At 37.4% G+C, this 26,131-nt stretch overlaps 2 protein-coding genes across 3 annotated transcripts in view; both read left to right on the forward strand.

Annotated features, from left to right (window-relative positions):
• Nucleotides 1-15,924, forward strand: part of LOC126366490 (paired mesoderm homeobox protein 2A-like) — a 37,467-nt gene extending 21,543 nt beyond the window's left edge. The window contains exons 3-4 of one of the 2 annotated variants that reach the window (XM_050009603.1): nt 9,939-10,155; nt 14,881-15,924. In XM_050009603.1, the coding sequence (XP_049865560.1) occupies nt 9,939-10,155; nt 14,881-15,080 (417 nt within the window). In that variant the 3' untranslated portion in view covers nt 15,081-15,924. Of the gene's footprint in view, nt 1-9,938; nt 10,156-14,606; nt 14,757-14,880 lie in introns of those variants that run through there. The other variant, XR_007566353.1, reaches the window with a different exon arrangement.
• A 6,926-nt stretch (nt 15,925-22,850) lies between these two features.
• On the forward strand, nt 22,851-25,060 carry LOC126366491 (muscle-specific protein 20). Its single transcript, XM_050009604.1, has 4 exons — nt 22,851-23,011; nt 23,352-23,563; nt 23,904-24,024; nt 24,556-25,060. The coding sequence occupies exons 1-4, from the start codon at nt 22,982-22,984 to the stop codon at nt 24,745-24,747; spliced, it is 555 nt and encodes a 184-aa protein (XP_049865561.1). The 5' UTR covers nt 22,851-22,981; the 3' UTR covers nt 24,748-25,060.
• The last annotated feature ends 1,071 nt before the right edge of the window (nt 25,061-26,131 follow it).

Below are 26,131 nucleotides of genomic sequence, written 5' to 3' on the forward strand. Positions count from 1 at the left end.
GTGACCCATCACCCAGCTCTCCCACGGGACACGGCCCGATTGTCCCGTAGATCAAACGATAATTCGTCTCGACTAATTGATTAACATCTCATTCGAATTTTCACACGATTTATATAACCATTTTCCCTGTATTATCTTGAAATATGAAGCCCGCTGAAATTGCACTCTTACGTACAATCCAATAAAACATTATCTTTGCGTAAAACACCATTCTTCTTCTTTAGTTATTCACGATAAAGAAGTGTTGGAAATCGTGGCAAGCACTTAAAGTGATTAAAAAGTGGCGCGAGGTTCGGCGAAGAGGGGCAGACGAGTGGAGTATGTACAGTGCGCATTGCTGAGGAAAATAGATGGAAGATGTGCGACAAATTCGTAGCTTACTTTGTTAGGTGTTTTATTAAAACATTTTACATTAAAAATGTTGTCATATCTTTAAGTTTTTTTTTTGTTTTGGGTACCGATATAACTATTTGTAAATAAGTATATTATTGGCGACCTACCAATATTAAAAACGGTTCTCGTGCAAACAGCAATATAATATACATATTTACAAAAAGAACAAAAGCCAAAAGTTATTATCAAAAGCAAAGACAATAAAGGAATAAAAAACTACCTCTATTAAGGCCGCCTGTTGTGCTTTTCTGTATATGCTGTCCTTATCTCTGTATTTTGTGTCCATTGTGCTCAATAAAGTATTTTATCTATCTATCTATCTCTATATAAAAGAGGTAAAATTCTATAAAAAGATGTGCTTGCAATTTTATCGAACTACATTATAAAATGCCGTTCCCACATTATCGAATCTCTTCGTGCAAAAAAACATTGTTATTGTGTGAAAGTTATCTACGCCTAGGTTCTCACATTAACAGGTCCCAGAGGTCGCAAAATTTTTCCTCAGTTCGCCCATTACAGTTTGTAGAGTAGGTATATTGAATGTGACAAAAAGTTAATCGTTCTCTCGCTCTATGAACAATAAAGCGTATATGTGTGTCGCATGTTTGCTGGTTGATGGGGACTTGGGCGCAATTATTTTTCATTTAGCCGGTACTTGCAGCGTGTCTCAAGGGACATCGCGGCACTGCGGGACAGCACAACCGGGATCAAGTGCGTCCCTATGAAATGAAACTACAATTTGAATGTGAGAAAATTGTTCGGTGGTATGTTGGGGGTGACTAATGTCTTGGGACTTGTAATTCGGATTTCACACGCTTGTTTTTAACAGGGGAAACATTTATCTTATCTCTCAGTCAACTTTTAAACATTAAATACGCGTTTATTTTGTTTTGAATACAATTTCATTTTTCATTATGACCAGCTAAAGAATGAAAAAATATAAAAGCATCCTACGAAAATGATCATACACTACGATTTAAGTCTAGCTATTATGCAATCAGAAAAATATCATTACAATTAGGTAATCACGTACCCTGAAACAATAATATCCATTAATATTGAAGGAAGCGCATAAAGTTTTGACATTACGAACAAAAAGAGCAAGTTCATGTTAGTTCATTCAAGGCAAGTTCTGGGGGAGCAGAGGCAAACCGTCACAAACTATAACAGCGACGCGATATATGGATATCATAACCGATCCGCCCCGATGTCGCAGGGAGCCAGATTTATAAAGGGGGCACATTCGCTGCCAAAAATCACTAATGTTTAAGACATTTGTGACTAACATTGTTTTGAGTCATCGTATATATTCGTGAATAAATATTGCATAGTTTACAGATAACTACAGATGCTTACTAATGACTGATCAGAATTTAGGTAACTATTCGTATGTATTGTTCTTAAAAATACGATCAAACTGATTAATTTAAAAATGCAGAAACCAGAAAATACTGCATACTGAACTACAAAATACTAATCTAGGATTTTAGCTATTTAAACATACTTGTTATATTATGGAATAGAATAGAAATAGTTTATTATAAGAGGACACAAAGACACACAAAAACAAGGCAATAACAACATTTAAAATTTTCATAAAACAATTACAAAAAAGCAAGACGTATGTTCCTCCAAATGATCGTAAAGGGGTGGTAGGCGTTCTAAGATAAAAGGACCTCACTCAGCACAAGTCGCGGCGTGAACCACAACGCTGATATTATGTGGACCCTGTAAAATCTACTACCTACGCGATTATGTGATGCTCTTTAACTGTTTTGTCCGATCTGATCCCCAATCGTCGCAAAAGAAAACGCCCAACATTGACAAAATCATTACAAGTGTTTCACGATCACGGGCCATTTACTCCTAGCTGGGGACAAGTGGTGTATTGTTGCAGTTTATTTTATTCCATTCCTTTCCCTCCACTGTCTAGCATTCATCATCGGGATCGCGACTCATTTGCTGCTCACTCGCTTTACATTATGAACTGTATGTTACTCTATTAAAATGTTTAAACATCTGTCAGAGATTATAAAATAAGCATTGAGATCGGCGTCATGGTTATTTACGAATTCTATGATATCAAAGTTTGAAATTAATTGACGAGTAGTATAATAGGTACAAGTATGTATCCTATAGCATGATCAAACTGAATTATGATACCTATGTTTGAGCACCGAGTAGTCGTATGCCAAGAATGACTTAATCCAACTCTAAATTATGTTATCATACTGAAAGCGAGAGAACCGTAAGCGATCTATAAATTAAATACTTTAAAGTTCAGTGTCAAAATGTCGCTACAAAACAAATGAAACTAAAAAGATACGATCAACATCTCTACAGGATTCATTCAAGTGGAACATCTGTCGATCTTTATCGGTCATTTGTAGAGTCGCGTGCGCGCGATCCTGTGATTACGCGCATTGTCCCGCTACCGCTCGGCCAATCACGGTGATTCGTCAAAATCGAATCAAAGCTGTTCCATTTTTAATTGAAAACAGAAAAGGGAAGTGCCAGTTGTATCGATTACGTGTGATTAATCGTTTGGTGTTCCGTCGGTTGTAATTTATGATTTTGCGTTATGTCGAGTGCTGTTGCAGAATTTGATAAACTTTTGTCGGGTTAGAATAAAATTACTGATTGATTGCACTGACAGCGATTTCTTTTCTATTTTTATAACTATTTTTTGTTCAACAACAGTTTTAACAAAAGATTGATGATGATGATGATGATGTTGCAGAGATGCTGATGATGTTTAAACATAGCTGGCGAGGAGTAGGTGTATATACTACACACCTCTGTCTACTCCTTCGGGGATACAGGCATGATGTTATGTCATTGTTATTGGTAATAGCCAGAGATTCCGAGATGTGTTTTCGTAGGAGATTTGCTAGGTTAAGAAACTGTCAGGTGGAACATTATTTCATACCGTTATTACTTACAAAATAACTACCTAAGATAATATATACGTATATCTTCACGAGAAAGACGATAAAATAAGATAAAACTAAAATTAATAATTAAAATCCGATCCAGATTCGTAAACCACTGCCAGAAGTCCACAAGTGCTAACATACTCTCAACAAAAACAGTGAAGGAAGTGAATGAATAGATGATTTCCAAATATGATGCGTAGTTAGTGGGACAGTGTAGTTTATTTATGTTAGTGTCGGCAGGGGTGTACGCGGGGTAATGGAGCGTGTGCCCCGGACGCATCTGTCGCAGGCCGGGGCATCTCCTGCGTGGAGCATTAAACATTCATACCAGCGCGAGATTAAAAAAACTATGTACCTACACTATAAGATAAGTACATGTACTTACACTACAATCTTGTACCTACAAATAAGTACGGATACACTACAATCTTCAATGAAGACTTTCCAGGTTTATGTTCCCCAAAAAATATAGATGGCGCTGTACAAATTTGCCTTTGTTTAACCTTCCAATTTCATGGATAACAGACATGCATCTTTTATCTTTGTTTTTGGGTATAAATGATGACCCTTTTTATTACACCCAGGCACAATACATCATATTTTTATACACATTATATTTATACAGGGTGTTAGTGACATCGTAACGAAAACTTTGAGGGATGATTCAGGCCATAATTCTGAGTTGATATCAAGTGGAATTTTCCGTCGCAAAAATTAATTCGAAATTACTTAATAAAAATAAAACGCTAAAATTTTCCTACTTTTTCCGACAGGAAATTCCACTTGATATCAATACAGAATTATGGTCTCAATCATCCCCCTCAGTAATTGTTACGGTGTCAAAAACACCCATACCTACTTGTATGTACTTGTACGGGGTGTAAGAGACATCGTAAGAATCGTAACGAATACTGAGTGGGATGATTCAGCTCATTATTCTGAGTTAATATCGAATTGAATTGAAAATAATTTAAAAAAACACGAATTTTGTGACGGAAATTTCCACTTGACATTAATTCAGAATCGTGTTCTGTATCATCCGCCTTACTATATTCGTTACGATGTCACTAACACCCTGTATAGTAATTACGTACAATATTGTCGTACAATACAACGTTCGTTGGTCCAGATTATAAGCCAAATGATTAGTACTTATAGTTAAATTGGGAATATTATTTGTATTCAAGACGTTTTGGTCCTAGTTCAGACTTTTGATCCATCGTCTGTTGGACGCATTTCGACCAGGCATATTGTAAAATAATTGTGTCTGCTGTGTCGAAAGACAAAAGTTTTTATTAATATAAAATATGGTTTAAAAAGTATACAACTGATTGATAGAAATAAGGTGCAAGGTAAGTTACTGGTGTCCGAACTAGGCTGATGTTTCAGTTTAAATAAGTAATGTTGTTTAATACGAGTAGCTTAGCCTAAGTGATATTATCAGTAATGAGTTGCAAAACGCTCGCCACCCGCAGTCAGCAAGTTCACAGCCCTTGAATGAACAAACAAGATTCCTCGTGAATTAATTAATGCAAGAGTCAATATAACGGGATATGTTGCGTCATCGCACCTGTCGCTAAACGGCAGCGAATAGCCGACAGACGGCCTGAATAAACCAGCTCATCTCTTTATTATGATGTGTTAATCCTGGATTAACAGCAAATGTTAACACATGTTACCAGTTACTAAAAAAAACTTTATCGATTCCGAAATGACGTGGAAATGCAACTTTTTGTGAAGAAAACTAGACTTTAGGGGTTAAAAATAGGGCGTGTTTTGGCGGTTAGAGTGTCGAGGCGATAGAGTCGGCTGGTTATCGAGGGTAGCTAATATTATTCCGGGGCGTTCTGTGTTGCCTTTTCATCCGCTAAGTATAAACAGGGGGGTGTGTTGCGATGTTTGATCGCTCGGCCGCGCCGATTCATTCGGCTTCCAGTTCTCGGTGCCCGTTGCCATTGCAATAATATTAGCAGAGTATTAAAACAGCTGACAGCCGGTATTCCAAATGTCGAAAATTTTGACATCTTTATATTTCGGGAATATAATGTTTATTCATAATAAATCCCAAATATAATTATTTAATCAAATTCTTATCGAAAATCAAGCTGGTATCCTGAATATTTCATTAGTTTACTACTTACTGTGTCACCAATAAAAAGAAAATGCAACTTTTCACAAACATGAGTAAACGCGTTGAAGTCTTTTGTACTAGAATAATTGATGAATGCAAAGAAGATTATCCTTCGAATATATATCGTTTTTAACAATTCAAACATGCAGAATCCGTCATCCGTGAACGGGTTTTGGTACACTAAGCTTTTAAAGAAGTAATAAAAGTTTTCTGTGATGTTTCTTCCTTTTGCTTATAGGTATATTTAACTTGTTACATAATAGGAATCTTTCAGTTTATCTGTCTCTTGCTTCGATATCAAGTGTAGCAAGTGCTCTTCAGAAATATGGAATATTTATATGGGCGACGGTTTAAAAAAAAAACAATGATTTGCATAAACGGGTATTGAACGTTTGGTTTATGAAACATAGGTTCTTAAAATATAAAGTTTTATATTCTTAATTCAGTAGGGGTAGGTATTTTATGCGAAGAATTTCCTAAACCATATTGGTCGAGTGTAAAGGCTGCGGCAGTGCGGCTCGCTCGCCCTATACGGGCGCGCGGCCCGAGGCAGGCTTCAGTCAATATTTGCGCGGCCCGCCCCGGCTAATGAATACAATTAGATCATTCCGCGCGGCCTCACGTTTTTCATACGCCTCGAGGGTCCCTCTGACAACGTGTCAAATAAAGACGACCTCTGTACATAACGCCGACACTTCAAACAAACATTCCGCCGCGGTTTCGCACAACTTAAAGTGTAAAATTAGCTTAAATTGATTAAAATATCAGCTTAGAAGGACGTTTACGGCGTTACGTGCTTGAAAATTTTGCTTGTCGTTCATTTTTAAAAAACTGTAGTGCTCTAGTAAGAAATACCAATTATAAAATACACGAAATTAAATTATTGGCGCTTATTAAATATTGTCATCAGATGATCCCGTTGACTTGCGAATGAAAAATAGTGCACAATCCCTCTAGTTTCCGCTACGTTTGCTCCGCACTATATATTTTTTACATTCAAGTGCCAAATAATAGGCTGAACACATGACGCTCCCTCGGCTAATTCGATGAAAAATGGTTTGTGCTCGATGACTTTTCACTTTGTTCTTTTTATGACGCTTTTGAATAAATAAGCGTCTAATTGGGGTTTGAAATGCTGGGTGCACGATGTGATATTTTAGTTCGGTATGTTCATTAGAAAACCAAAGACGAAGTTGTCGGTGCAAGTTGTGGTAGCCGAGAGCAAGTTGCGCCGTAGGTCGGGGCTCGGAGCTCGGAGTTGGAGCGGGTCGGCATTGAATACATTACGGGTGTTTGCTGTTTGCTCGCCACGACAACGCCACATGGCGACGCAGCGCTTTGTTTATTTTAATACTCAACCATTGTTGCTTGTTGCTGTTTGCTGAGGGAACTCTATTAAACTACCCCTTGCGGATTTGAATAAGTTGGCTGCGTTAGACACAATGTCAACGCTAAATTAGGGACTTTATACTTCACGTTTTGTAGATAACGAGTCTGTGTAACTTGCTCGTAACAATCAATTTACCAAGACATGCTTTTGTTTTAGGTTACAACGACATAAGCGTTTTAATAATCCTGCAAGTCCAGGTGGGGATAAAGTGTAATTTGTGTTTTTTCATATAATAAATTATAAGATGACACGATAAAATTTACCCAATTACAGCTTATCCGATGATGTGTCCAAAGATGGCATCTGTGTCTATGGCACGTGTCACGTGTGCATCTCCTGTTTAATTACATTTGTTCGCCCACCCCCCGCCCCGACCCGGCCAATTCGGTTCATTTGCAAAGTGCATTTCGATGCTGCGCTCGATTGTTCCGACCCCGCGCTTAATTGCCCGCCGTTATTTATTATTGACATTTGCTTGCACATTTACTTGTATTTATCGAATGCCATTCATTTACGATTCCACCAAAATAGATCGTAAATCTGTATACAAAATAAAATGGTTCCGTGAAATGATTGAGGGAATTATTGATTCCAGACATCGGTTTCGAGTTAGGATAAAATTTGACGAGATATTTACTTTACGAGCACGCACCGCATCCGATAAACATCGCAACGAAGTCGTACAAACACATCGGCGGACGTTTATTTGCCGCGGGCCCACGCTTGACTTCACTCCGACTTCGCATTCCATTCGCCGTCGTATCGGTACTCATTTGTATTGGCGGTGGCTCTTGTATTATTTGTTTGTTTGCGGATGCCGCATACGTTTCGGTAGCTTTGATTTTTTCCAATTCGTAGATAATGCGGCAGGCACGGAGGCCTGAGGCCGGTGTTCGTCGCTCGGGGCGGTCGTCGCGCGCCAATCAAGCGAGTCCGCGCGCGCCGTGTTCGTTAGCTCCGGCGAGCTCGACGCTTGGTTAACCCGGGCACGTACGTGGGACCTTTCCACTCGAAGGCACTGATTTTCTTTCAGACAGATCCAGTGAAATGATGAACTTCGGCAATCTTCGTGTTCATTTGTGGGATAAATGTAGCGCGAATGCTGTGAACATAAATAGAAACCGTAACATTGTTCGTTTTGTTCTGAGTGCCAACGTAGGTAATAGAAATGAGAAGAATGAAAACAATTTATATACGCTGACAATAATATAATATCACATTGTGGGTCGCCGTATACGTGAAGTTAGAATAAATTACCTTGGACCGAGTCATAATGTGATGATGGACGGCCATTAAAATTGGAACTGGACACCTTGGAATATGTCCGCTTTAATAGTTAATTAAATCATAATGATGTATCACAGCACAGCGTACATTTGTGGTGTGAATCAAGGCAATATATTAACACTAGCTAATTTGGGATGTGGGGTGGTATCATCTTGTTATGTCATGCTTGAGGAGAGTGTCCGCTGTGAGAATGTCTAGGAGTGTGCAGCGGTAGCCACGTCGCCAATTTCCGCGACCACTCGTCATATATCTTCAAAGTCATATCGCTCATCGTGGATTTTGGAGTCACATGTTGTATGATAAAACGATACATTTAATAGCATGCTGTTCTTAAGTGTTGCCACAATAAACATTTCAGATTTCAAGACATTTAATAAATCAAGGAAAATTATATAAAATCTTTCCTTATCCGTATTTGCTGTCCGCAGCGAGAATATGGCTAGTATATATATTAGCGTAAACTATATGAGTAGGTAAGTATAGAATTTAGGTTCCATTCAACAAATATATTTTCAAAACTGTGTTTTTTAAAAGTATTAGTTACAAGTAGAATATTTCGACTCGGTATCAGTAATAAAACAGTTTCAATGTTTCTAAAATAGTAGGTCATTACCGTCAGTTATAACCATTGCCAAGGCGAATTTACGTACTAAACTCGTAGGCGGCACTATATATTGTAATATTCTAAACACACACTCTGTTGGCTGGAATCTCGGTCGTAATGAGAGTAATTATTCTTCTAACCTGCTTGTCTTCCGTGTTTACAATAAGCAAAGTATTTGTTTAGACTTAGACTAATTGCGTGTAGTGTGTAACACAGCGGTGAATCTAGACAACTGTTCGAAATATACGTGAGAGTTATTCGACATTTTAATCAAAATGTAGGTACAGGTAGAATATATAAGGTGAGCAAACATCATCAGCGTGTATGGTATGAACAAACGCGGCTGCGTATGATTGTGCCCATGTTCGCAGCCGGTCATACGTGCCGAGCGATTTTTTTCTCGTAACATCCCCAATCAGCGCCAGTGGCAGTTGCAATTATCTCTCGCACCAAATCGAATTATGATCAATTCGGATTTGCGCGCATTCGAACGAATATAAAACGGTTTGCATTAAAATTTTGCGCTCGATGCATGGGATGCGTTCCCATTAGCCGGGTCGCGCTAACTTTGTTTGTTCATTCGGCTCCACGTCCGCTTTCGACATTTTCATTATCTTTTTTGTTTTTCCCTTTGTTTACGATGCTTTTCGCTTCATTGGAATTTCGGTTTTAATTTAGGTCCCTTATATTCGCGGTTATAAATTCCTGTACACACGTACGAGCGAGCATGGCACGTGTTCAACATGATAAGCTCATCTGTGCTTCTGTACTCCAGATGAACATAAGTAATAAAATTATGTTTGTCTCTATGTACACGCAAGCTTTTTGTTTTTATTTCTAACAATTATGACAATCAATTTATTCCATTAGAAGGTTCACATTGAATAATCCAGACTCCTGATCCCATAAGGTCAGGTTAAATATTATGATTTCGATAAACATCTGGTTTTTACATTAAAAACTATATTGCTCTGCTCAAATGAATTTACTTACCTAACCACCCAGACCTAGATAGCGCTAGAGAGTTGCACCTGGACCTTTCAATAAAGAGTGGAAAAGTAATCGAGATAGCGAGGGATCGAAAAGTAGGGGGAGACCTTTGGCCAACAGTGGGATATCTACTACAAGTTAGAAAATGAAATATAAAATGAATTTCATGTCACAATTGTCGCTTATTCTCATTGGTTTTATTTCCAGGTATGGTTCCAAAACCGGCGCGCGAAGTTTCGCAAGCAGGAGCGACTCGCGCAGCAGAAGGCCGGCGAGGCGCCGGTAAAAGCTGAGGGCAAGCGCGACAAGCCCGCCTCCCCCGCTGCGTCCCCGCATCCAGCGCCGCCTGCGCCCGCGCCGCAGCCCGCGCACCATGCCTTGCCGCATCTCTCGCCTCCGGATCTGAAGCCTATCACCTCCTCAGGTTGGTTGTAATCTTTTATAAAGATTCGAAACTTAGGATCTTAGAAAGGTATCTTTTCGTCTTTCGATGCTGTCTTTTTCGAAGGTTGGAGATCATTAAGCGATTTTCACTTTACCCCATGAACAGGAATCTAGTGTTCAATCCAAACCACCCTCGAAGATTCCTAAGCTAAGACGTCTTATCATCGCATCCTTAGATTTTCCTCTGAATTTATAATAATTGATATCCTGTGGCTTGAGCCTGTGGGCTTAAAAAGGCCACATTAAATAAATAAATAATAAATTAATCTATAAAGCAATATTATTCCTACTCGTGATTGCGCATTGCGCACTTATTTTGTATGCGCAAAAGTCAAAGGGCAATATTGCTTGTGGCCTTTTTAACCCCCCTGTACTGTACTTATTATTTGGCGTTATCGACATCTAAACGATTATTTTGCATGGACATACCTACGTTGGTTTAGTAGGTAGATACAGTGTTGTAATTTCACTTTTAAGTTGTACGTATTATATGTGAGTGCGACTCGTTTTAACCAGATTTAAAAGTATACTAATAAATGTTACGATAACTTATTTACCTGCATACCATTTTCTGTCAATAGAAAATTAGATGAGCACACGGTTATAAGTGGTCATAATAAAATCAGGCGAGGGTGCCATAAATTTCAGTAAGTGCGTGATAAAGTATTCGGTGCGCATCTCTAATTTTACGATTAAAATAACGGCGGGAGCAGGGTATCCCCTACTCTGCCCTCCGTGAAATTCCACCAACACAAGACAAGAAGGAAACTTCCACACTCGCAATTAAAAATAATAATCTTCAAATGACATTTCTTTGATCGCAAGTGCTACGTAATCTTAAAAACAATTCAGAAGATTTAATTTGAAATTCGAATAACGGCTATTTTTAAATATTTCCTCAGTCTGCTAAATAATGTGACAGAAAAAAGTGTTCAGTTTAGTTTTTCACATGGACCGGAAAACCAATTAGTTACATCAAAGACAATCGCAATCCCGCTTACCATTTTCAAAGCTCGTAAGATCATTTTTTTATAGAATTACTTGAGGCAAGTGACATACGTATATTATACGAAACATGAAACCGAAGTGGGAAAATTTTAGTTTATAACCTGACGCAAGAAGCAGTGATAGTTTTATGTTTTCATAGCGTAAAGCTTTATTTAAAGCCCGTTCATTGGCTCGGCGATTTTGTGAAGTAATATTTATTTTTGCCATATTATTTGGCAGTGGGAAGGACGAAGTAGACAATGAATAATGATCATATTGTCGCACCAAGCAATTTTCATTTCTAGCCTCTTTGTGATGAGACTTATTGACGGCGCTAATTGGCTACCAGATTTTAATTGATGACGGTAACTTACGTAAGCTGTGGTGTATTTACAAGACGACTACATTTCGCATTATATCTTACAAACTTGACACTCTGAAAATTACTTCTGAAGATTTAGTTTGACTTTTTATACTTATTTAAGTAAGTATGCTCTGAAATAAATAATTAACGGTTGATTAGTATTTTTTTATTTTGAAACACAGACAGACACAATTTAAGAACAAAGCTTTATATGATGAGGTTATCTAGATTTACGAATGTAAAATATTATATTTACGTTTCGTTAGGTCACATAATAAAAACGTATTTGTGAAAGCGGATTTTAATATTAAGTTTGTTTTCGCGTAGAAAAATATTCAAATTAACAAAAAAAGCCAGTGCGTATATTTAGCCGACGAATCACGGCGTCAAAGATTATATTTAGAAGGCGTATCAGCCGAAATCTTCTGTTTGTTACACAGATCTTCGAAATTATAGTTCGATGAGTCACACTTTGCACCCCGTCCAGTGAGTGCGTCGATCGAATTATTTCAGTTCTCACGCTTGCGTAGGCGAACACAACAAGGCTGGTTTTGACAAATCATACCAGTATTCGGAAATAGAAAATGTACGAATTTGAAGCAAGATTCAATGGTGTGTGAAGTAGGTTTTATTAATAGCATCAAAAGAATTTAGGTCAAGTTTGAATCTGTCGTGAACCATTGCTATTATGTGGCTTACTCTAATTTTTACCGACTTCAAAAAAGGAGGAGGTTCTCAATTCGACCGTATATTTTTTTTTTTTTTTTTTTTTTTTTTTTTTATGTTTGTTCGGGCATATCTTCGTCGTATATGAACCGATTTTGATAATTCTTTTTTTGTTTGAAAGGAGATATACCCAAGGGGGTCCCATGTCAAGGAAGTCAGGATCTGATGATGGAAGACCAGAGAAATCGAGGGGAATTTTCAAAAATCGTAGGAGCGACTAGTGCGTTTGTAAAGTCATATTGATCGGATCGATCTTTAAGCTTCGGGAAAACTTCCCGACCTTCGAAAACTGGTCAGCATCAGGGAGATACCCTATGGCCTGGCAAAACTATACAACCTGGAGCAATTTTTCTTTCACGAAACGTATTTAAATCTTGATCAAATTCAATCGCCGGTGCAAAAAAACAAAATGGCGGAAAAAAAAGATGGCCGCCATACAAAATTTTGTCGATTTTGGAAGAAGCCCGTTTGGGTAAAAATAATGTATGGGGCGCTTACTCAAAACGTCATGTAGAGTACGGAAATACTTTCTGGTCACCAAAAACTGCTCCGCATCAGAGAGATACTCTACGGCCTGGCAAAACTATCGCACGTGAACCAATATTTCTTTCAGAGCACTTATTTAAATCTTGATCAAATTCCATAGCGCGTAAAAAAAAAACAAAATGGCGGAAAAACAAGATGGCCGCCATACACAATTTTGTTTTTTCAGAAAATGTCTCGGGATATAAAATATATATCGGGGTTGTGATTGGATCGTCATGTTAAGTATGGAAATACTTCCTGATTTTCGAAAACTGCTCCGCATCAGGGTGACACCCTACGGCCTGGCGAAACTATCACACCTGAACCAATTTTTCTTTCACGAAACCTATTTAAATCTTGGTCGAATTTAATGGCCGGTGAAAAAAATACAAAATGGCGAAAAAACAAGATGGCCGCCATACAAAATTTTGTTTTTCCAGAAAATGTCTTGGGGGTAAAAATGATGTATAGGGGTGTGATCGGAACGTCATCTTTGAAAACTGCTCCCAATCAGGGAGACATCCTACGGTCTGGCAAACCTATTGCACCTGGATTTTGTTTGTTTCCACGACACCCATTTAAATCTTGGTCAAATTCTGTCGCCGGTGAAAAAAAACAAAATGGCTGAAAAACAAGATGGCCGCCATACGAAGAGGGACAGTTTCGAATAAACAGGACACGCGAGCTGCTTTAGCAGCGAGCGAACCACGCGAAATCTACTGTATCTATATGTATGCGTGAGTGTGTATGATAGCAGCTTCCACTGACAACCACATGTGTGTATGTACACATACACATGTGTGTGTGTGTGTGTGCGTGTGTGTGCGCGCGCGCGCGTGTGTGTGTGTGTGTGTGTGTGTGTGTGTGCGTGTGTCTGTGTGTGTGCGTGTATCTGTGTGTGTGCGTGTGTACGTGCGCGTGTGCTCGTGTGCGTTAGCGCGTGTGTGAGTGTGTGTGTAAACATGTTCATCAATAATAATTGTGATCACTACTAATAATATATTATATTATTATATATGAATATAAATCAGAAAATCTGTCTGTCTGCATCCTTGCTCGGTCTAACCATCACTTAAAATCGTAAAATAAAATAAAATTTTTAACAAAAAAAAACCGACTTCAAACGCAAAACTAAAAAGCAATAAATAAATTTACTTCGCACAAAGTAATTAGTACGTATTTTCAATTAGTTAATTAATTTATAATTCTGAAGTCGGTGCCAAGTAAATGCTACAACAACCCTACTACAATATCAAATTACTATGTACACACAATATTGTTTAATACCTATATCAAAGCAATTACAAAACAATGTCAAACAAAATATTACAAAACAATCAGTATTGAAAAATATATGAATCGGTACTTCGTTGTAGCATTTCCTTGGCACCGACTTCAGAATTATAAATTAATTAACTAATTGAAAATACGTACTAATTACTTTGTGCGAAGTAAATTTATTTATTGCTTTTTAGTTTTGCGTTTGAAGTCGGTTTTTTTTTGTTAAAAATTTTATTTTATTTTATCGTAAAGTGTGTTATTTATTTCGTGCTTCAGCAAAAGCTATTTGATTTCATTACAGTTTCAAGGAACCTATACTTGTTTATTCGTACCGGTCTAGGTAGAGTAAGATTACGAAAATGCAAGGTAGAGATTATGTCTCTTGATAGGATTGGAGAAACTTAGTAGATTGGATAGAAGTGAGTGAAGCTGAGCCGAGTGGCAGCGGGCGGATGGCTGGTAATGGCGGACTTGCGGCCGCATTAATCACATTACGGGCTCGGCACGCCGCCGCAGCCGCAGCCACCAGATTTTCACTTCGGCTCATTTGCGCTAATTGTGCGCGCGATTGTCACTCAGGCTTGAATAAACAACGGAGCCGCGCGGCAAGGATTAGGTGATTAGCGCTTAATTGCGTTACCACGATTATTCCATATTCGCCGGCGAGCTGCAGCCTGATTTCATATTCGGACAGATTTGTATGTACGAGCTTTAGTTCGGTTGTGTTGCAATTGAGAATGAATGAGCAAGTTAATTAAGAGGCTTAATAAACATGAGCTGTGTTTGAATATTTGAAATTATTATTTTTTGTTTATTTTCCAGGTAACAAGCTGTGTGAGGAGATAAACGGCATCGGCGGGGGCGCAGGCGGGCCGCCGGTGAGTGGCGCGGGCAAGTGGGCCGGCGGCTGCGGCTTGCTGCGCCAGACCTCGGGCTTCCCACTGCTGGGCGTGGCTCCCCCCAACTACCTGTTGTCGGACCACCTCGGCACTCTCGCCAAAACGAATAATCATCTTTTCTAATGGATGTGCCGCGACCTCTGCCCCGCTCGTCCTCACGACTCGCATCACCCACGGCAGACCCGCCCGGCGCGCGCCCTTTGTGCGCGATCCAAGACAATCATTAATCTGCATTCCATGTGACGCTGCGCGTGTGTGTTGATCTCAAAGTGAACTCCTTAAACGAGACTACAAAGTGAATGATTCGAGTGAACGAAAGATTTTCAAGTGCCAAATGTTTGTGTCCATTAAGATATCGCAATAATGAACTTTTAAACCAAATTTTAGATGTATTTATTGTATAAACGTACGAATTACATATACGAGGGTGTATAATAATTATAAAAATTGTTAAAGTAAAATTATGGTAGGTAAAATTGGATATAATATACTGGAAAATAAAATTTGTGTGTGATAACGTGTAAATAAGCATTCCACGACGTGTATACGTTTACTGAAGTATACCTTCTTGCTAGATCTTCGTATTCCAATAATTAAAAGTGTTCTACTTAAGTTTTTAGCTTTATTTATTATGTAATTTTATTTGAAGCTTCTAGTGGCAATTATACGTTTTCCTTTTACGTTTACCTAAGATAGTAATAATTCTAGTCATATCTAGTGAAATGAATAATTTATAAAAATCAAATTATTATAAAAGACAATTGCATATTGACTTATTTTGTATATCAATGCGTATATTACGTCTAGTACTGCATTTCTCTTTCGACAAATTGTCTTTCAAGGGGTTGATAAGTGTTGTAAATATGTAATAAACTAACTGTACATATGCATTATAGTGATGTACCTTGAGTGTATGTAACTATGACGAATTTGTGGAGGGTGTTTTAATAAAGAGCGTAACAAGTGATATTTTATTTTATTTACGGATCCCGGACTTCAACACGTCTGTTTTTTTACCTTATTAACCTTAATCAAGTTATGTATAATATTATAATAAATATAACAGAAATTTTACAATAAACATTTACGAGTTCCAAATTTATTTAATTTAGTTCATAGTCAATTTTACATCCAATAAAATTATTAATAATAAATTAGTTCCAGATTAAATACACAGCTTTGAAAATATTATTGGATTACATAAACATTTATATAACTTTAACATTAGAATTATATCCCAAATAGGATAGTCAGAGGTACGTTCATCACAAGATAAACGAAGTACCCACGCCTCACCGAGCTTTCTGTTACACCAACGTGGAGGTTATTGCATTAATGCATTTAAAACACAAATTAAGGTACTTGAATTATTCTTCTTCTATCGTGTGGGTTGTGAGATGAATTATCAACCCTGGTGTCAGCCGCCAAAGACCCAATAACATGGCTCATGTAAGGACTAATTACTTAAATCAGTAAGTAGTAACCGGGACCAACGGCTTAACGTGCCTTCCGAAGCACGGATCATCTTACTTTTTGGGTAATCAAATGATCAGCCTGTAATGTCCTAACCAAAACTAGGGATCACAAAGTGATATTTGTGATATGTCCCCACCGGGATTCTAACCCGGGACGTCCGGATCGTGAGCCCAACGCTCAACCTCTGGACCACAGCCGCCGTCTCGATAAGAAGAGAGGCAGAGGCTGTTAAAATGAAATGTATCGGTAACTAACATAACGAAGGTAAGATTCTAACTAATGAGTTACATTTTTCAAGTAGAATGTTATAAACAAATCATTATTATCATTAATTTAAGAGCCACACTCTTGTCGGTGTAGCATTCTCCACTAATACAAAAAAAAAACATAAAATGACATAAGTAAATAAATAATGTATGAAAATTGCTTGGCTTAGAAGTTAAATATAAAGTAAGAAGAAGTAGAAGTTAAATATGCTCTATCTAACATGACGGACTAAGTAATCTACGTATAAGTACACCTATATATCAACCACGCCAATGCCGGATGTGATATATTTTTTAAATAATGTTACATAACATGTTATGTTGTTTTAAGTTTACGCGGTTATTATCATAATTAAAACACATAATAACGGGTTCTTACCGCGTTTAAATCTCTCATATCCCTATTTTTATTTCTTGAAATAACTTCTACATTATATTGATCTTTTTATATACAGTAGGTACTCAATCAAAAAGCTCAAATATCCCTATTTTAAACGCGGGAAGAACCCGTTATTAAGTGTTTTAATTATAACATGTTATGTTTTGTAATTTTTCAATAGAAAAAAGAAGTAAGTATAATGATGAACAAAAAACCGGCCAAGTTCGAGTCGGACTCGCGCACGAAGGATTCCGTACCTTCATGTATGGGAACCCCTCTTAAATATTAATTTAATTATTTATTATAAGGTGAAATATATAAGTAACTAAATATTCTGTGAATATTTCAAGCGTTTACTTGTTGCCGTTAATAATATCCAGCCAAAACAAGCAGAAACATCATGTACGTTTGTTGTATGGGAGCCTTCTTAAATATTTATTTTATTCTGTTTAGTATTTGTTGATATAGCGCAACAGAAATACAGCATCTGCGAAAATTTCAACTATATGATTAGGTATCACGGTTCATGAGATACAGCCCGATGACAGACGGAAGGATGGACAGCGTAGTCTTAGTAATAGGGTCCCGTTTTTTACCCTTTGCGTACGGAACCCTAATAAGCAGCGCGCAACAACAAGCTAAGCACCTACAACAACGTCTCAGTACAAATGCTATTCACAAATGTATCCGAATATCAAAATATTCTTAGTTATTCGACTGCTGTCCTCTATCATTGTTCAGTTATATTTCTTCAAGGTAAAAAGAATATTTTTTTACCTGACGGAAGTGTGATGTGAACTTGAATGAAATTAGAACGGCTATTTTCAGGAACGGTTTATAGAGGATGCAGTATTTAAAATCATTTCGTTCTATAACACAGTTTCTCTCTCTCAAGACCATAAAATAGCATCTTCAGTGAAAAGGCGCAAAACTTCGTCATCTCCCTTCATTATCCCGTTTTTCACAGGGTCTTTACCTAACCGATTTGACAGATCCGGTTTTTATACAAAAGCGACTGGCTGTCTGACCTTCCAGCCCGCGAAGGGAAAACCAGCCCAATACAGGTTAGGTTACATACCTCCGAAAATGCATTTCTCGCGAATGTGGGCTTCCCCACGAAAACTAAACTAAACGCGAAACAAACTAGGCGCAAAACTTATATACTTAAAAATAACTTAATTTCCTAACCATTAGACAGATAAGACCCAAATACATGAAAGAACAATTTGAAAAAGAAAAACAGCCAGTGCCCTTCTTATTAAAAAGTTTTTACAACGGGAACATTATTGAGAACAGCTCATCATCATCAGCCCATTAATGTCCCCACTGCTGGGGCACGGGCCTTCCCTATGGATGGATAGGGAGATTGGGCCTTAAACCATCACGCGGGCCCGGTGCGGATTGATGGTTATTAACGTCTGCTAATGCAGCCGGGACCAACGGTTTAACGTGCCTTCCGAAGCACGGAGGAGCTCGAGATGAAAACTTTTTTTTTGTGGTCACCCATCCTATGACCGGCCTTTGCGAAAGTTGCTTAACTTCAACAATCGCAGCCCGAGCGCGTTTACCGCTGCGCCACCGAGCTCCTCGAGAACAGTTCATCACTGATCAAATTTAAATCCTTAAGGGTTAGGCTGAGGTTATAGTATATACACTCACTCTTCTTCAACTATGTTTAAGTCCCATGTAACACTGATCATGTATATTATCTCTAACCTTTGGGCACATGGTGGTAAACAAATTCATGTTTAGCCTATTATAGAATATGCTAAATACGCTGTAAGTATACAAGGTTGTTAGTGACATCGTAACGAATACTGAGGGGGATGATTCAGACCATGATTCTCAAAATTCATGTTCTTTTTGTGTTTTCTTAATTATTTTCAATTCTATACTTTTACGATGGAAAATTCCATTTGATATTAACTCAGAATAAAGAGCTGTAACATCTCCCTCAGTATTTGTTAGGATGTCACTTACAGGGTGTAAGTGACATCGTAACAAATACTGAGGGGGATGATTCAGACCATGATTCTGAATTGATATCAAGTGAAATCAAGTGATATCATGAAAATTTTAATGTTTTTTTAAATTAATTTTAGTTCCATACTTTTGCGACGGAAAATTCTACTTGATATCCCTCCAAGTTTTCGTTACGATGTCACTAACACCATGTATAAGTACATAACATAGCATCGCGCCTATATCCCCGAAGGGGTAAGCAGAGGTAAAATACACACCCACATAATATAACATGCTTTTATACACATAAGTAGAGCATTTTTTTTTCCATTCGGATGCTGACTCAAGACTATCATTTAGAATTCAGATAGGCATATTTTTAGGAATTATTCAGATTTTTTTTGCGACTTCTAGTGTATGATAAATATTAGAGGCTATTAAATTGACGTGGAACCAACACTGGCGTAGGTATTTTATTTATATGCGGTCAATGAACTGTACCTACTGTCTCGAAAATTTTCGCGAGCTTGTTTTTACGTTCTCGGTTTCTTAATTAGTCGACAGGAGTATGGCGGGTTCCTGTAGAATACCTCCTTTCAACATGTACCTTTTTGATTTTTATTATTTAAAATGTATTATTGACAAATCATATAAACTAAACAATTAAAATACTATGATGACCGCCAAGTCCATTGATAACCTTGTTTGCTTGGTGAAATTCTGAGAAGAATCGTTTATGTTTTCATAGTCTGTAAAATTTCCCACAATTTGGACACCGCCACACGTGACATATTTTGATTCAAAATTAAATGTAATATTCGTTGCTAGTAAGTATCTATGTCAAGATTCATTAGATACAACAACGATGTACCTATTTCGCCACAATGACAAATTCCGGGTATGTTCTTGTTAGTGTATTTATAGAGATGGTATAATTTTGTTTTTATTTGTTTTTTTTTTGTTCTACCCAAATCCAAGTACACCTACACGTATTCAAAGAGCTTTGGAATGTCAACACCAATTCCACGCGCTTCGCAGCGTAGGTGATCAGAAAGCTATTTTAATAGGAGCTAGGAGAGCTTTATGCAGTAATGTATAATTTATTACGAATGAATAAAATACCTGTCATCATAATCCCCTTATATCTTTTCAATGACTTTCAGGCGAGGCTGATTATCTTATTGATGATGCCTGCTTCTACCAACCCCGACAGTTCGTATGTTACGGCATGAGGGGTCCATGTACGGTCACGAGCATTAATATGTATACACTTTGGTACCATGTCACATTAACTTTTTTGACAAATTGAACTGTAAGTCTCACTAAATGTCAAATATGTTAGTGCGACAGAGTCCTAAAGTGGGTAAGTACATTATATTGCTCATGACTGTATCTGCTGGCAGCGTGGCCCGGTGCAAATTGTGACGGGTGACGGTGACGTTGGCGTAAGTTTCGTGTTGCGTCTTAGCGTGGAAATGTGGATAGACGCTAAGATAAATTATGTAGGTATATTATGACGATTATGAAGCGAAGGCATGCCAGTACAAAACCAAGACGTGTTTTCATTGTGTCATGAAAACAAATCAAAGGCATTCAAGTCCTAATAAAAGGAACACGGAAGTGAATTCAAGTAGGTAGTACGTGCCTACTGTTAGATAGAAAAGAATCGATCGATCTAATATCGACTGATACATCACTATGCTCAGAAACTTCACAACACTAGCTTACGTACTTTGACAGATATAATTTTTACCGCGCATTGAAACGATTGTAAAATGTTATCTTATTGAAATATAATTAATAATTGTACTGAACTGGTCGATCTTTTTATTAATACTACATATGAGATTATGTAGAAGAGACACATTGAATTAGGAAAGCGTATAGGTAATATATGAGGCGAAAGTTATTCTTAATAAAAACTAGAAGAACTACCCTTAACTAGAAAAACTAGCCTTATTAGTGACTAATCATCGCGCAGTTTATGATTATGCCTATTGATAAATGTGGAGGAAGCAAGAAGTTTGTCAAAATGGTAGCAAATATCCATATTCTCTGCCTACGCCTTAGTTAAGCGTTGATTTATTATTGTACTAAGTAATTTTATAAATGACACACCTGCGTAATATTTTTTATACGATGAAATGATTTATTTATGTTGCATAAACCGGGCACGTTATGAAATTCCCGTCAACATAATATGACTTTAACAAATTTTGTCTAATTCCTCAAATTGTACGTAATAATTGGAAATAAGTAAGTACCAAAATATATTTGTTGTTCCATTTTTATAGCTCAAGAATCATTTTATTTTTCAACGGATAAAAGTTTATTTTGATACTGAATAATAGTGTAGCTTTCTTTAATGCACTGGAAAATGGCTTTTCTCATACAGAAAAAGTATTGTAAGAAAGTATAAAGAGGCAATTTGTCAGGTTTTGTGTAGGAGCGAGGTGCGCGTGGGCAAGCGACAATAACATCCACGTCGCCGACTCAACGCCGTTGGGTGGGGCGCCAATGAGCAAGCCGTAACGCCTTAAAAGGCTTTCGGTATGATCTACTACTTTTCAGCTCCTGTAGTAAATTATTATAATGCATTTACACTGGATTGTTACATGATTAACAAAATTTATTGTTGATTAACGAGATGAAAAGTGTAAAGTGTATCGTAATGAATAGGTAAAGCTTTTAAAGGCAAATGTTTCCTTTAGTTTTTTTTTTATTTTCTGAAATTGATTAACCATTTTCATGTGTTCATCATCGTAACTATAAGTAGTTCGTTTCCACGACACGACACTAGGTATGGGTAATAACACTACGAAGGGGTCAGTAAGCTCTATACATTTATAATAATAATATATTTATTTGTACTATATAAGCCTTAAATATATGACAATATTAGTTAACCTTTACAAGTATGTAGTTACAGGCTGTGACATAATTATTATAAAATTCCCTCTCTCTCTTTATCTTTTCTCTTTTTGAAATTTCAATAATTAAAACAGATACATTTGTATCTGTTTAAAAAAAGAACTTAATCAAAAAGCTTTCGAGGCCAAGATAAAATTAAATTAAATTTCTAAGCGGAGTAAACAACTAATATGTCTTGTGGCAGAGATTACATTATTTAAACTGCGAACAACAGAAAGATAGGGTATGATTTGATGGTAAGTGTTGCGAGACTATAAAATTAACATGATTTATGTGACGTGACATTATAGAATACAAACTGTTGTCTATTTCACATCGTAGACTGATTTTAGGGTTCCGTAGCCAAATGGCAATAAACGGAACCCTTATGTATTCGTCATGTCTGTCTGTCTGTCCGTATGTCACAGCCACTTTGTCAGTTGTAATTCTGTCGTAAGTCATTCACCTATAATTTTAAATAGTTATTTTAGTAATTTTAATAATGATGAATATAGTTATGATTGACTGTAAATTAAAAAAAGAAAACTAATAAAAACTATTTACCTACTTAGTAAACTTAGGAAATCTCAATATGGTTTTGGTGTGGTTTTTGGTGTATTGCCTTTCAAGTACCGATAAATGAGGTTAATCAATCACCTGGATAGTGCATCTTTGGATGCGGAGTCGAGGAATTTAGTACCACGTTCACGTCCGATTTTTGTTTCAAAGCATGTCACTGTTATGTTGTGGAAACGTGAAGTATCTAATTTACTTTTAAATAAGTAATAGTAATTTTTAAATAGTCCTTCAAGGAAGAAAGATATGAGAAAATAATTTCAGGTATCATACTGAAGCTTTGAATAAGGTTGTTGAGTCAGAAGCTATTTCGTATCGAGGCGTCAGCGCGAGCGTTCCAGAAGGGCGAGGCAGCGCAAGCGCATATAAATACAACGGCTTAGCGTTCTGGAGTTCAGTCTACCGGTGCTCGGCAAAGCTCTTACATCTCCCACAAGCAACTCCCAACACACATCATGTCTCTGGAACGTCAAGTCCGCGCCAAGGTCAGAATACTTTCCAACATTCCATTCCAACTCTTAAAAAACAATTCAGTTTAATTATTTTTCTTATCACTCAAAGCCACTTTCTTTTGCCAATAGTATTTATTCCCGACTTATCTCAGTCTTATTTATATAATATTATCTTTTATTTTTACCTACTCTTAAATGTTTATTCATTTCATAGAGACACTCATGCACCTGAAAAAAGAAAAAATATTTTTGAAAACCAGTTTCCTTGCAATTTGTATTAATTTCATAGTTTTTTTTTCCCTAAGAATATAATGGGACCTCGTATTAAGATCGATAAACCAATAAACCAAACTGACCATTATGCTATTTACAGCTCGCTTCCAAGCGCAACCCTGAGCAGGAGAAGGAGTGCCAGGAGTGGATCGAGACCGTCCTCGGCGCTAAGTTCCCTCCTGGTGAGGCCTTCGAGGATGTGCTTAAGGACGGCACCGTCCTCTGCCAACTGATCAACAAGATCAAGCCCGGCTCCGTCCCCAAGATCAACACCTCTGGCGGACAGTTCAAGATGATGGAGAACATCACCAAGTGAGTTTCACGACATTTTGAAAGCCATCATGAATGTAATGTTAACAGAGACAAATATAGACAGCCTTTTTCTTCTGTAGAGTGGCACCTTCTTAAAAAACACAAAAGTGCTAAAATTGTCTCTACACTCAAGTTCCATCTTCTGGAAAAATACCATCCATATGATAAAAGGTAACGCGGCTACACAAAAGTAATTTTTTTGCCGAACGCTAGAAAAATATAAAAGTAAATATTATTAGAATATCTATGAGCTAATTTAAGAACCGTGACGACATTCCATAAACCAGGGGACTCAGTTGTCCGTGAAAACCAGTAACTAACCTGCGTGTTTCCCTTACAGCTTCCAGGCGGCTATTAAAGCGTACGGTGTCCCAGACATCGACGTGTTCCAGACAGTCGACCTGTGGGAGAAGAAGGACATCGCCCAGGTTGTCAGCACCCTCTTCGCCCTCGGCCGTGAGGTAAGCATCTATATCTTGATATAGAAATCATTATTACGAGCTCTTGAACTCTTCGAAATAGAGCCTTGAATGTACGCAAGTCAATGCCCTACAGGCAAAGGTTCTAACTTTAGGAAAAAAATGTAAGTTTACACCTGGTTCATAATCTACGTCACCATACCGATAAAATTGCACAAGATGAGTTTAGGTCTATCTCAATAAACATTCCAAAAATATATAGATTTTCATCATCGGGCTCTAAAGTATACATTTGTCTATTTATAGATCATGTTTACCATAAACTTACAGGCTTGCATATCGTATCACAAGTAATAGCGCGTTAACACGATGTTTGCTGATACGCATCGGGTTGAAGAGTTGGAAGCTCGCCAACCCGACCAAGATTTACGACCTTCGTGCAATGTTACCTCAGATTTCATAAATACACAAGGTCACACGTTTCGTGGAATCTGTAGAGGCCGAGTAGGGGCTTTCGAAATTGGAGCTTTGTGGTTATTAAAATGATGATCATAACATTATTTTCCTTCGCAGACCTACAGGCACTCCGAATGGAGCGGCCCCTACCTCGGACCCAAGCCCGCTGACGAGTGCAAGCGCGACTTCTCTGAGGAGACCCTGAAGGCTGGTCAGACCATGATCGGCCTGCAGGCTGGCTCCAACAAGGGCGCCACCCAGTCCGGCCAGAACATGGGCGCCGGCCGCAAGATCTTGCTCGGCAAGTGAGCGCTGCGCCTCCATATCCACCCCGCAACGCACCAAGTGATATTACTATAAGATATTTCTGTACAAAACTCAGTGCACGGACGCTATTGTGAGACTGTACCGACGTGAAATCTAGTCAAGCTTGATCTGTAAGATACTCATCTCTCGATTGACGAGAATCAAAGTAATGTACCTACTTTAGAAGTTATGGTCTTATTCCATGTAGCGCCAAGATGGTTTTTGTACATAAGTGCTTAGGATAAGTTGTAATATTTATTTATTTCCATATTATTATTTATTTTGTATTAAAATATACCTGGGTATATCAAATTTTCTGTGTTGTTTAGCTCAAAACCCCCATACACATCTTCACCCAAAGTACCTTTTCCTTCAACAATATCTCAATCACATCAACTAAAATAAAGGATGCTACAAATACTGTTTTGAAATGTTATAAAAAGAATCATCAATTTTCAACACACACATACGTAAAAGTCTATCCTATAATAATAAATCTACCGCCTGTTCAGAATGTGTTAAAACTTTACGACACTAATAATCCTCTGCATTTTAATTAAATAAAATGTTACAATTAGAAAACGAGGCAAGAAAATTAGAAAACGGTTACCCTTGACCGATTTTTCTTTTATTTATTTATAAAAAAAGGTACACCAACAGCTTATATAATAAAACATTAAATGAAATAAAAGTTACATCAGGAATTAGACTGTTACATAAGCCGATTATAGGTGCACACAACATTTGCAGTGTAAGATAACGTATCGTTATACAAATACAATGATACAAATAAATAAAAAATATGTATAAAAGATGTAATTAATATATATTATGCTGGAGGACATAAATATTTATAAATTTTATCCTTATACTGCCTGAGAGAATTGAAAAATAAGTCCAAATGAGACATTTAGTTCATTATGAGTCACACAGATGCGACTCAACGCTACGCAATGACTACCGACATTGGTTTTATTGAACTTTTTCTAATGCGCTTTTTGACAATTTGCCGTTTAAGGCGACTACTTGGCCGGATAGTGTCTGTCTTGCAATCTTTGAGGGCTAATTACTTAGTTTTATGCCCTTATTAAGGGTACATTTTTGGATGTTTCTAAAAGCCTATTAAATGGAGCAGTTTTTAGAAATACTTTCAGGGTCTCTTAACTCTCAGGGTTTATTATTCTTCGGCGAAGTTTTAACAACTGTTACAATTCTTACTTTTCGAATTATCACTATGATTTCCAATACCTTTTTTTTATCTTTGATTTGACTGCTTTAATTTTTTTCACTTAGCGGTACATATCCTTAGGCATAGTTATGAAGTTAAATAAAAGAACTATTAAGAAAGGGATAGCGACAAAATTATTATTTCTGAAGTAATGTAAGT

This window comes from Pectinophora gossypiella, chromosome 4 (assembly GCF_024362695.1).
Source record: "Pectinophora gossypiella chromosome 4, ilPecGoss1.1, whole genome shotgun sequence".
NCBI classification, from domain to species: Eukaryota; Metazoa; Arthropoda; class Insecta; order Lepidoptera; family Gelechiidae; genus Pectinophora; species Pectinophora gossypiella.

What these genes read in the sequence shown, in the direction of transcription:
- LOC126366491 (XM_050009604.1), top strand. Translation starts at nt 22,982, where the DNA reads ATGTCTCTGGAACGTCAAGTCCGCGCCAAG. An exon ending in AACGTCAAGTCCGCGCCAAG is followed by an intron (nt 23,012 to 23,351) that starts GTCAGAATACTT and finishes TGCTATTTACAG; the next exon opens with CTCGCTTCCAAGCGCAACCC. An exon ending in ATGATGGAGAACATCACCAA is followed by an intron (nt 23,564 to 23,903) that starts GTGAGTTTCACG and finishes TTTCCCTTACAG; the next exon opens with CTTCCAGGCGGCTATTAAAG.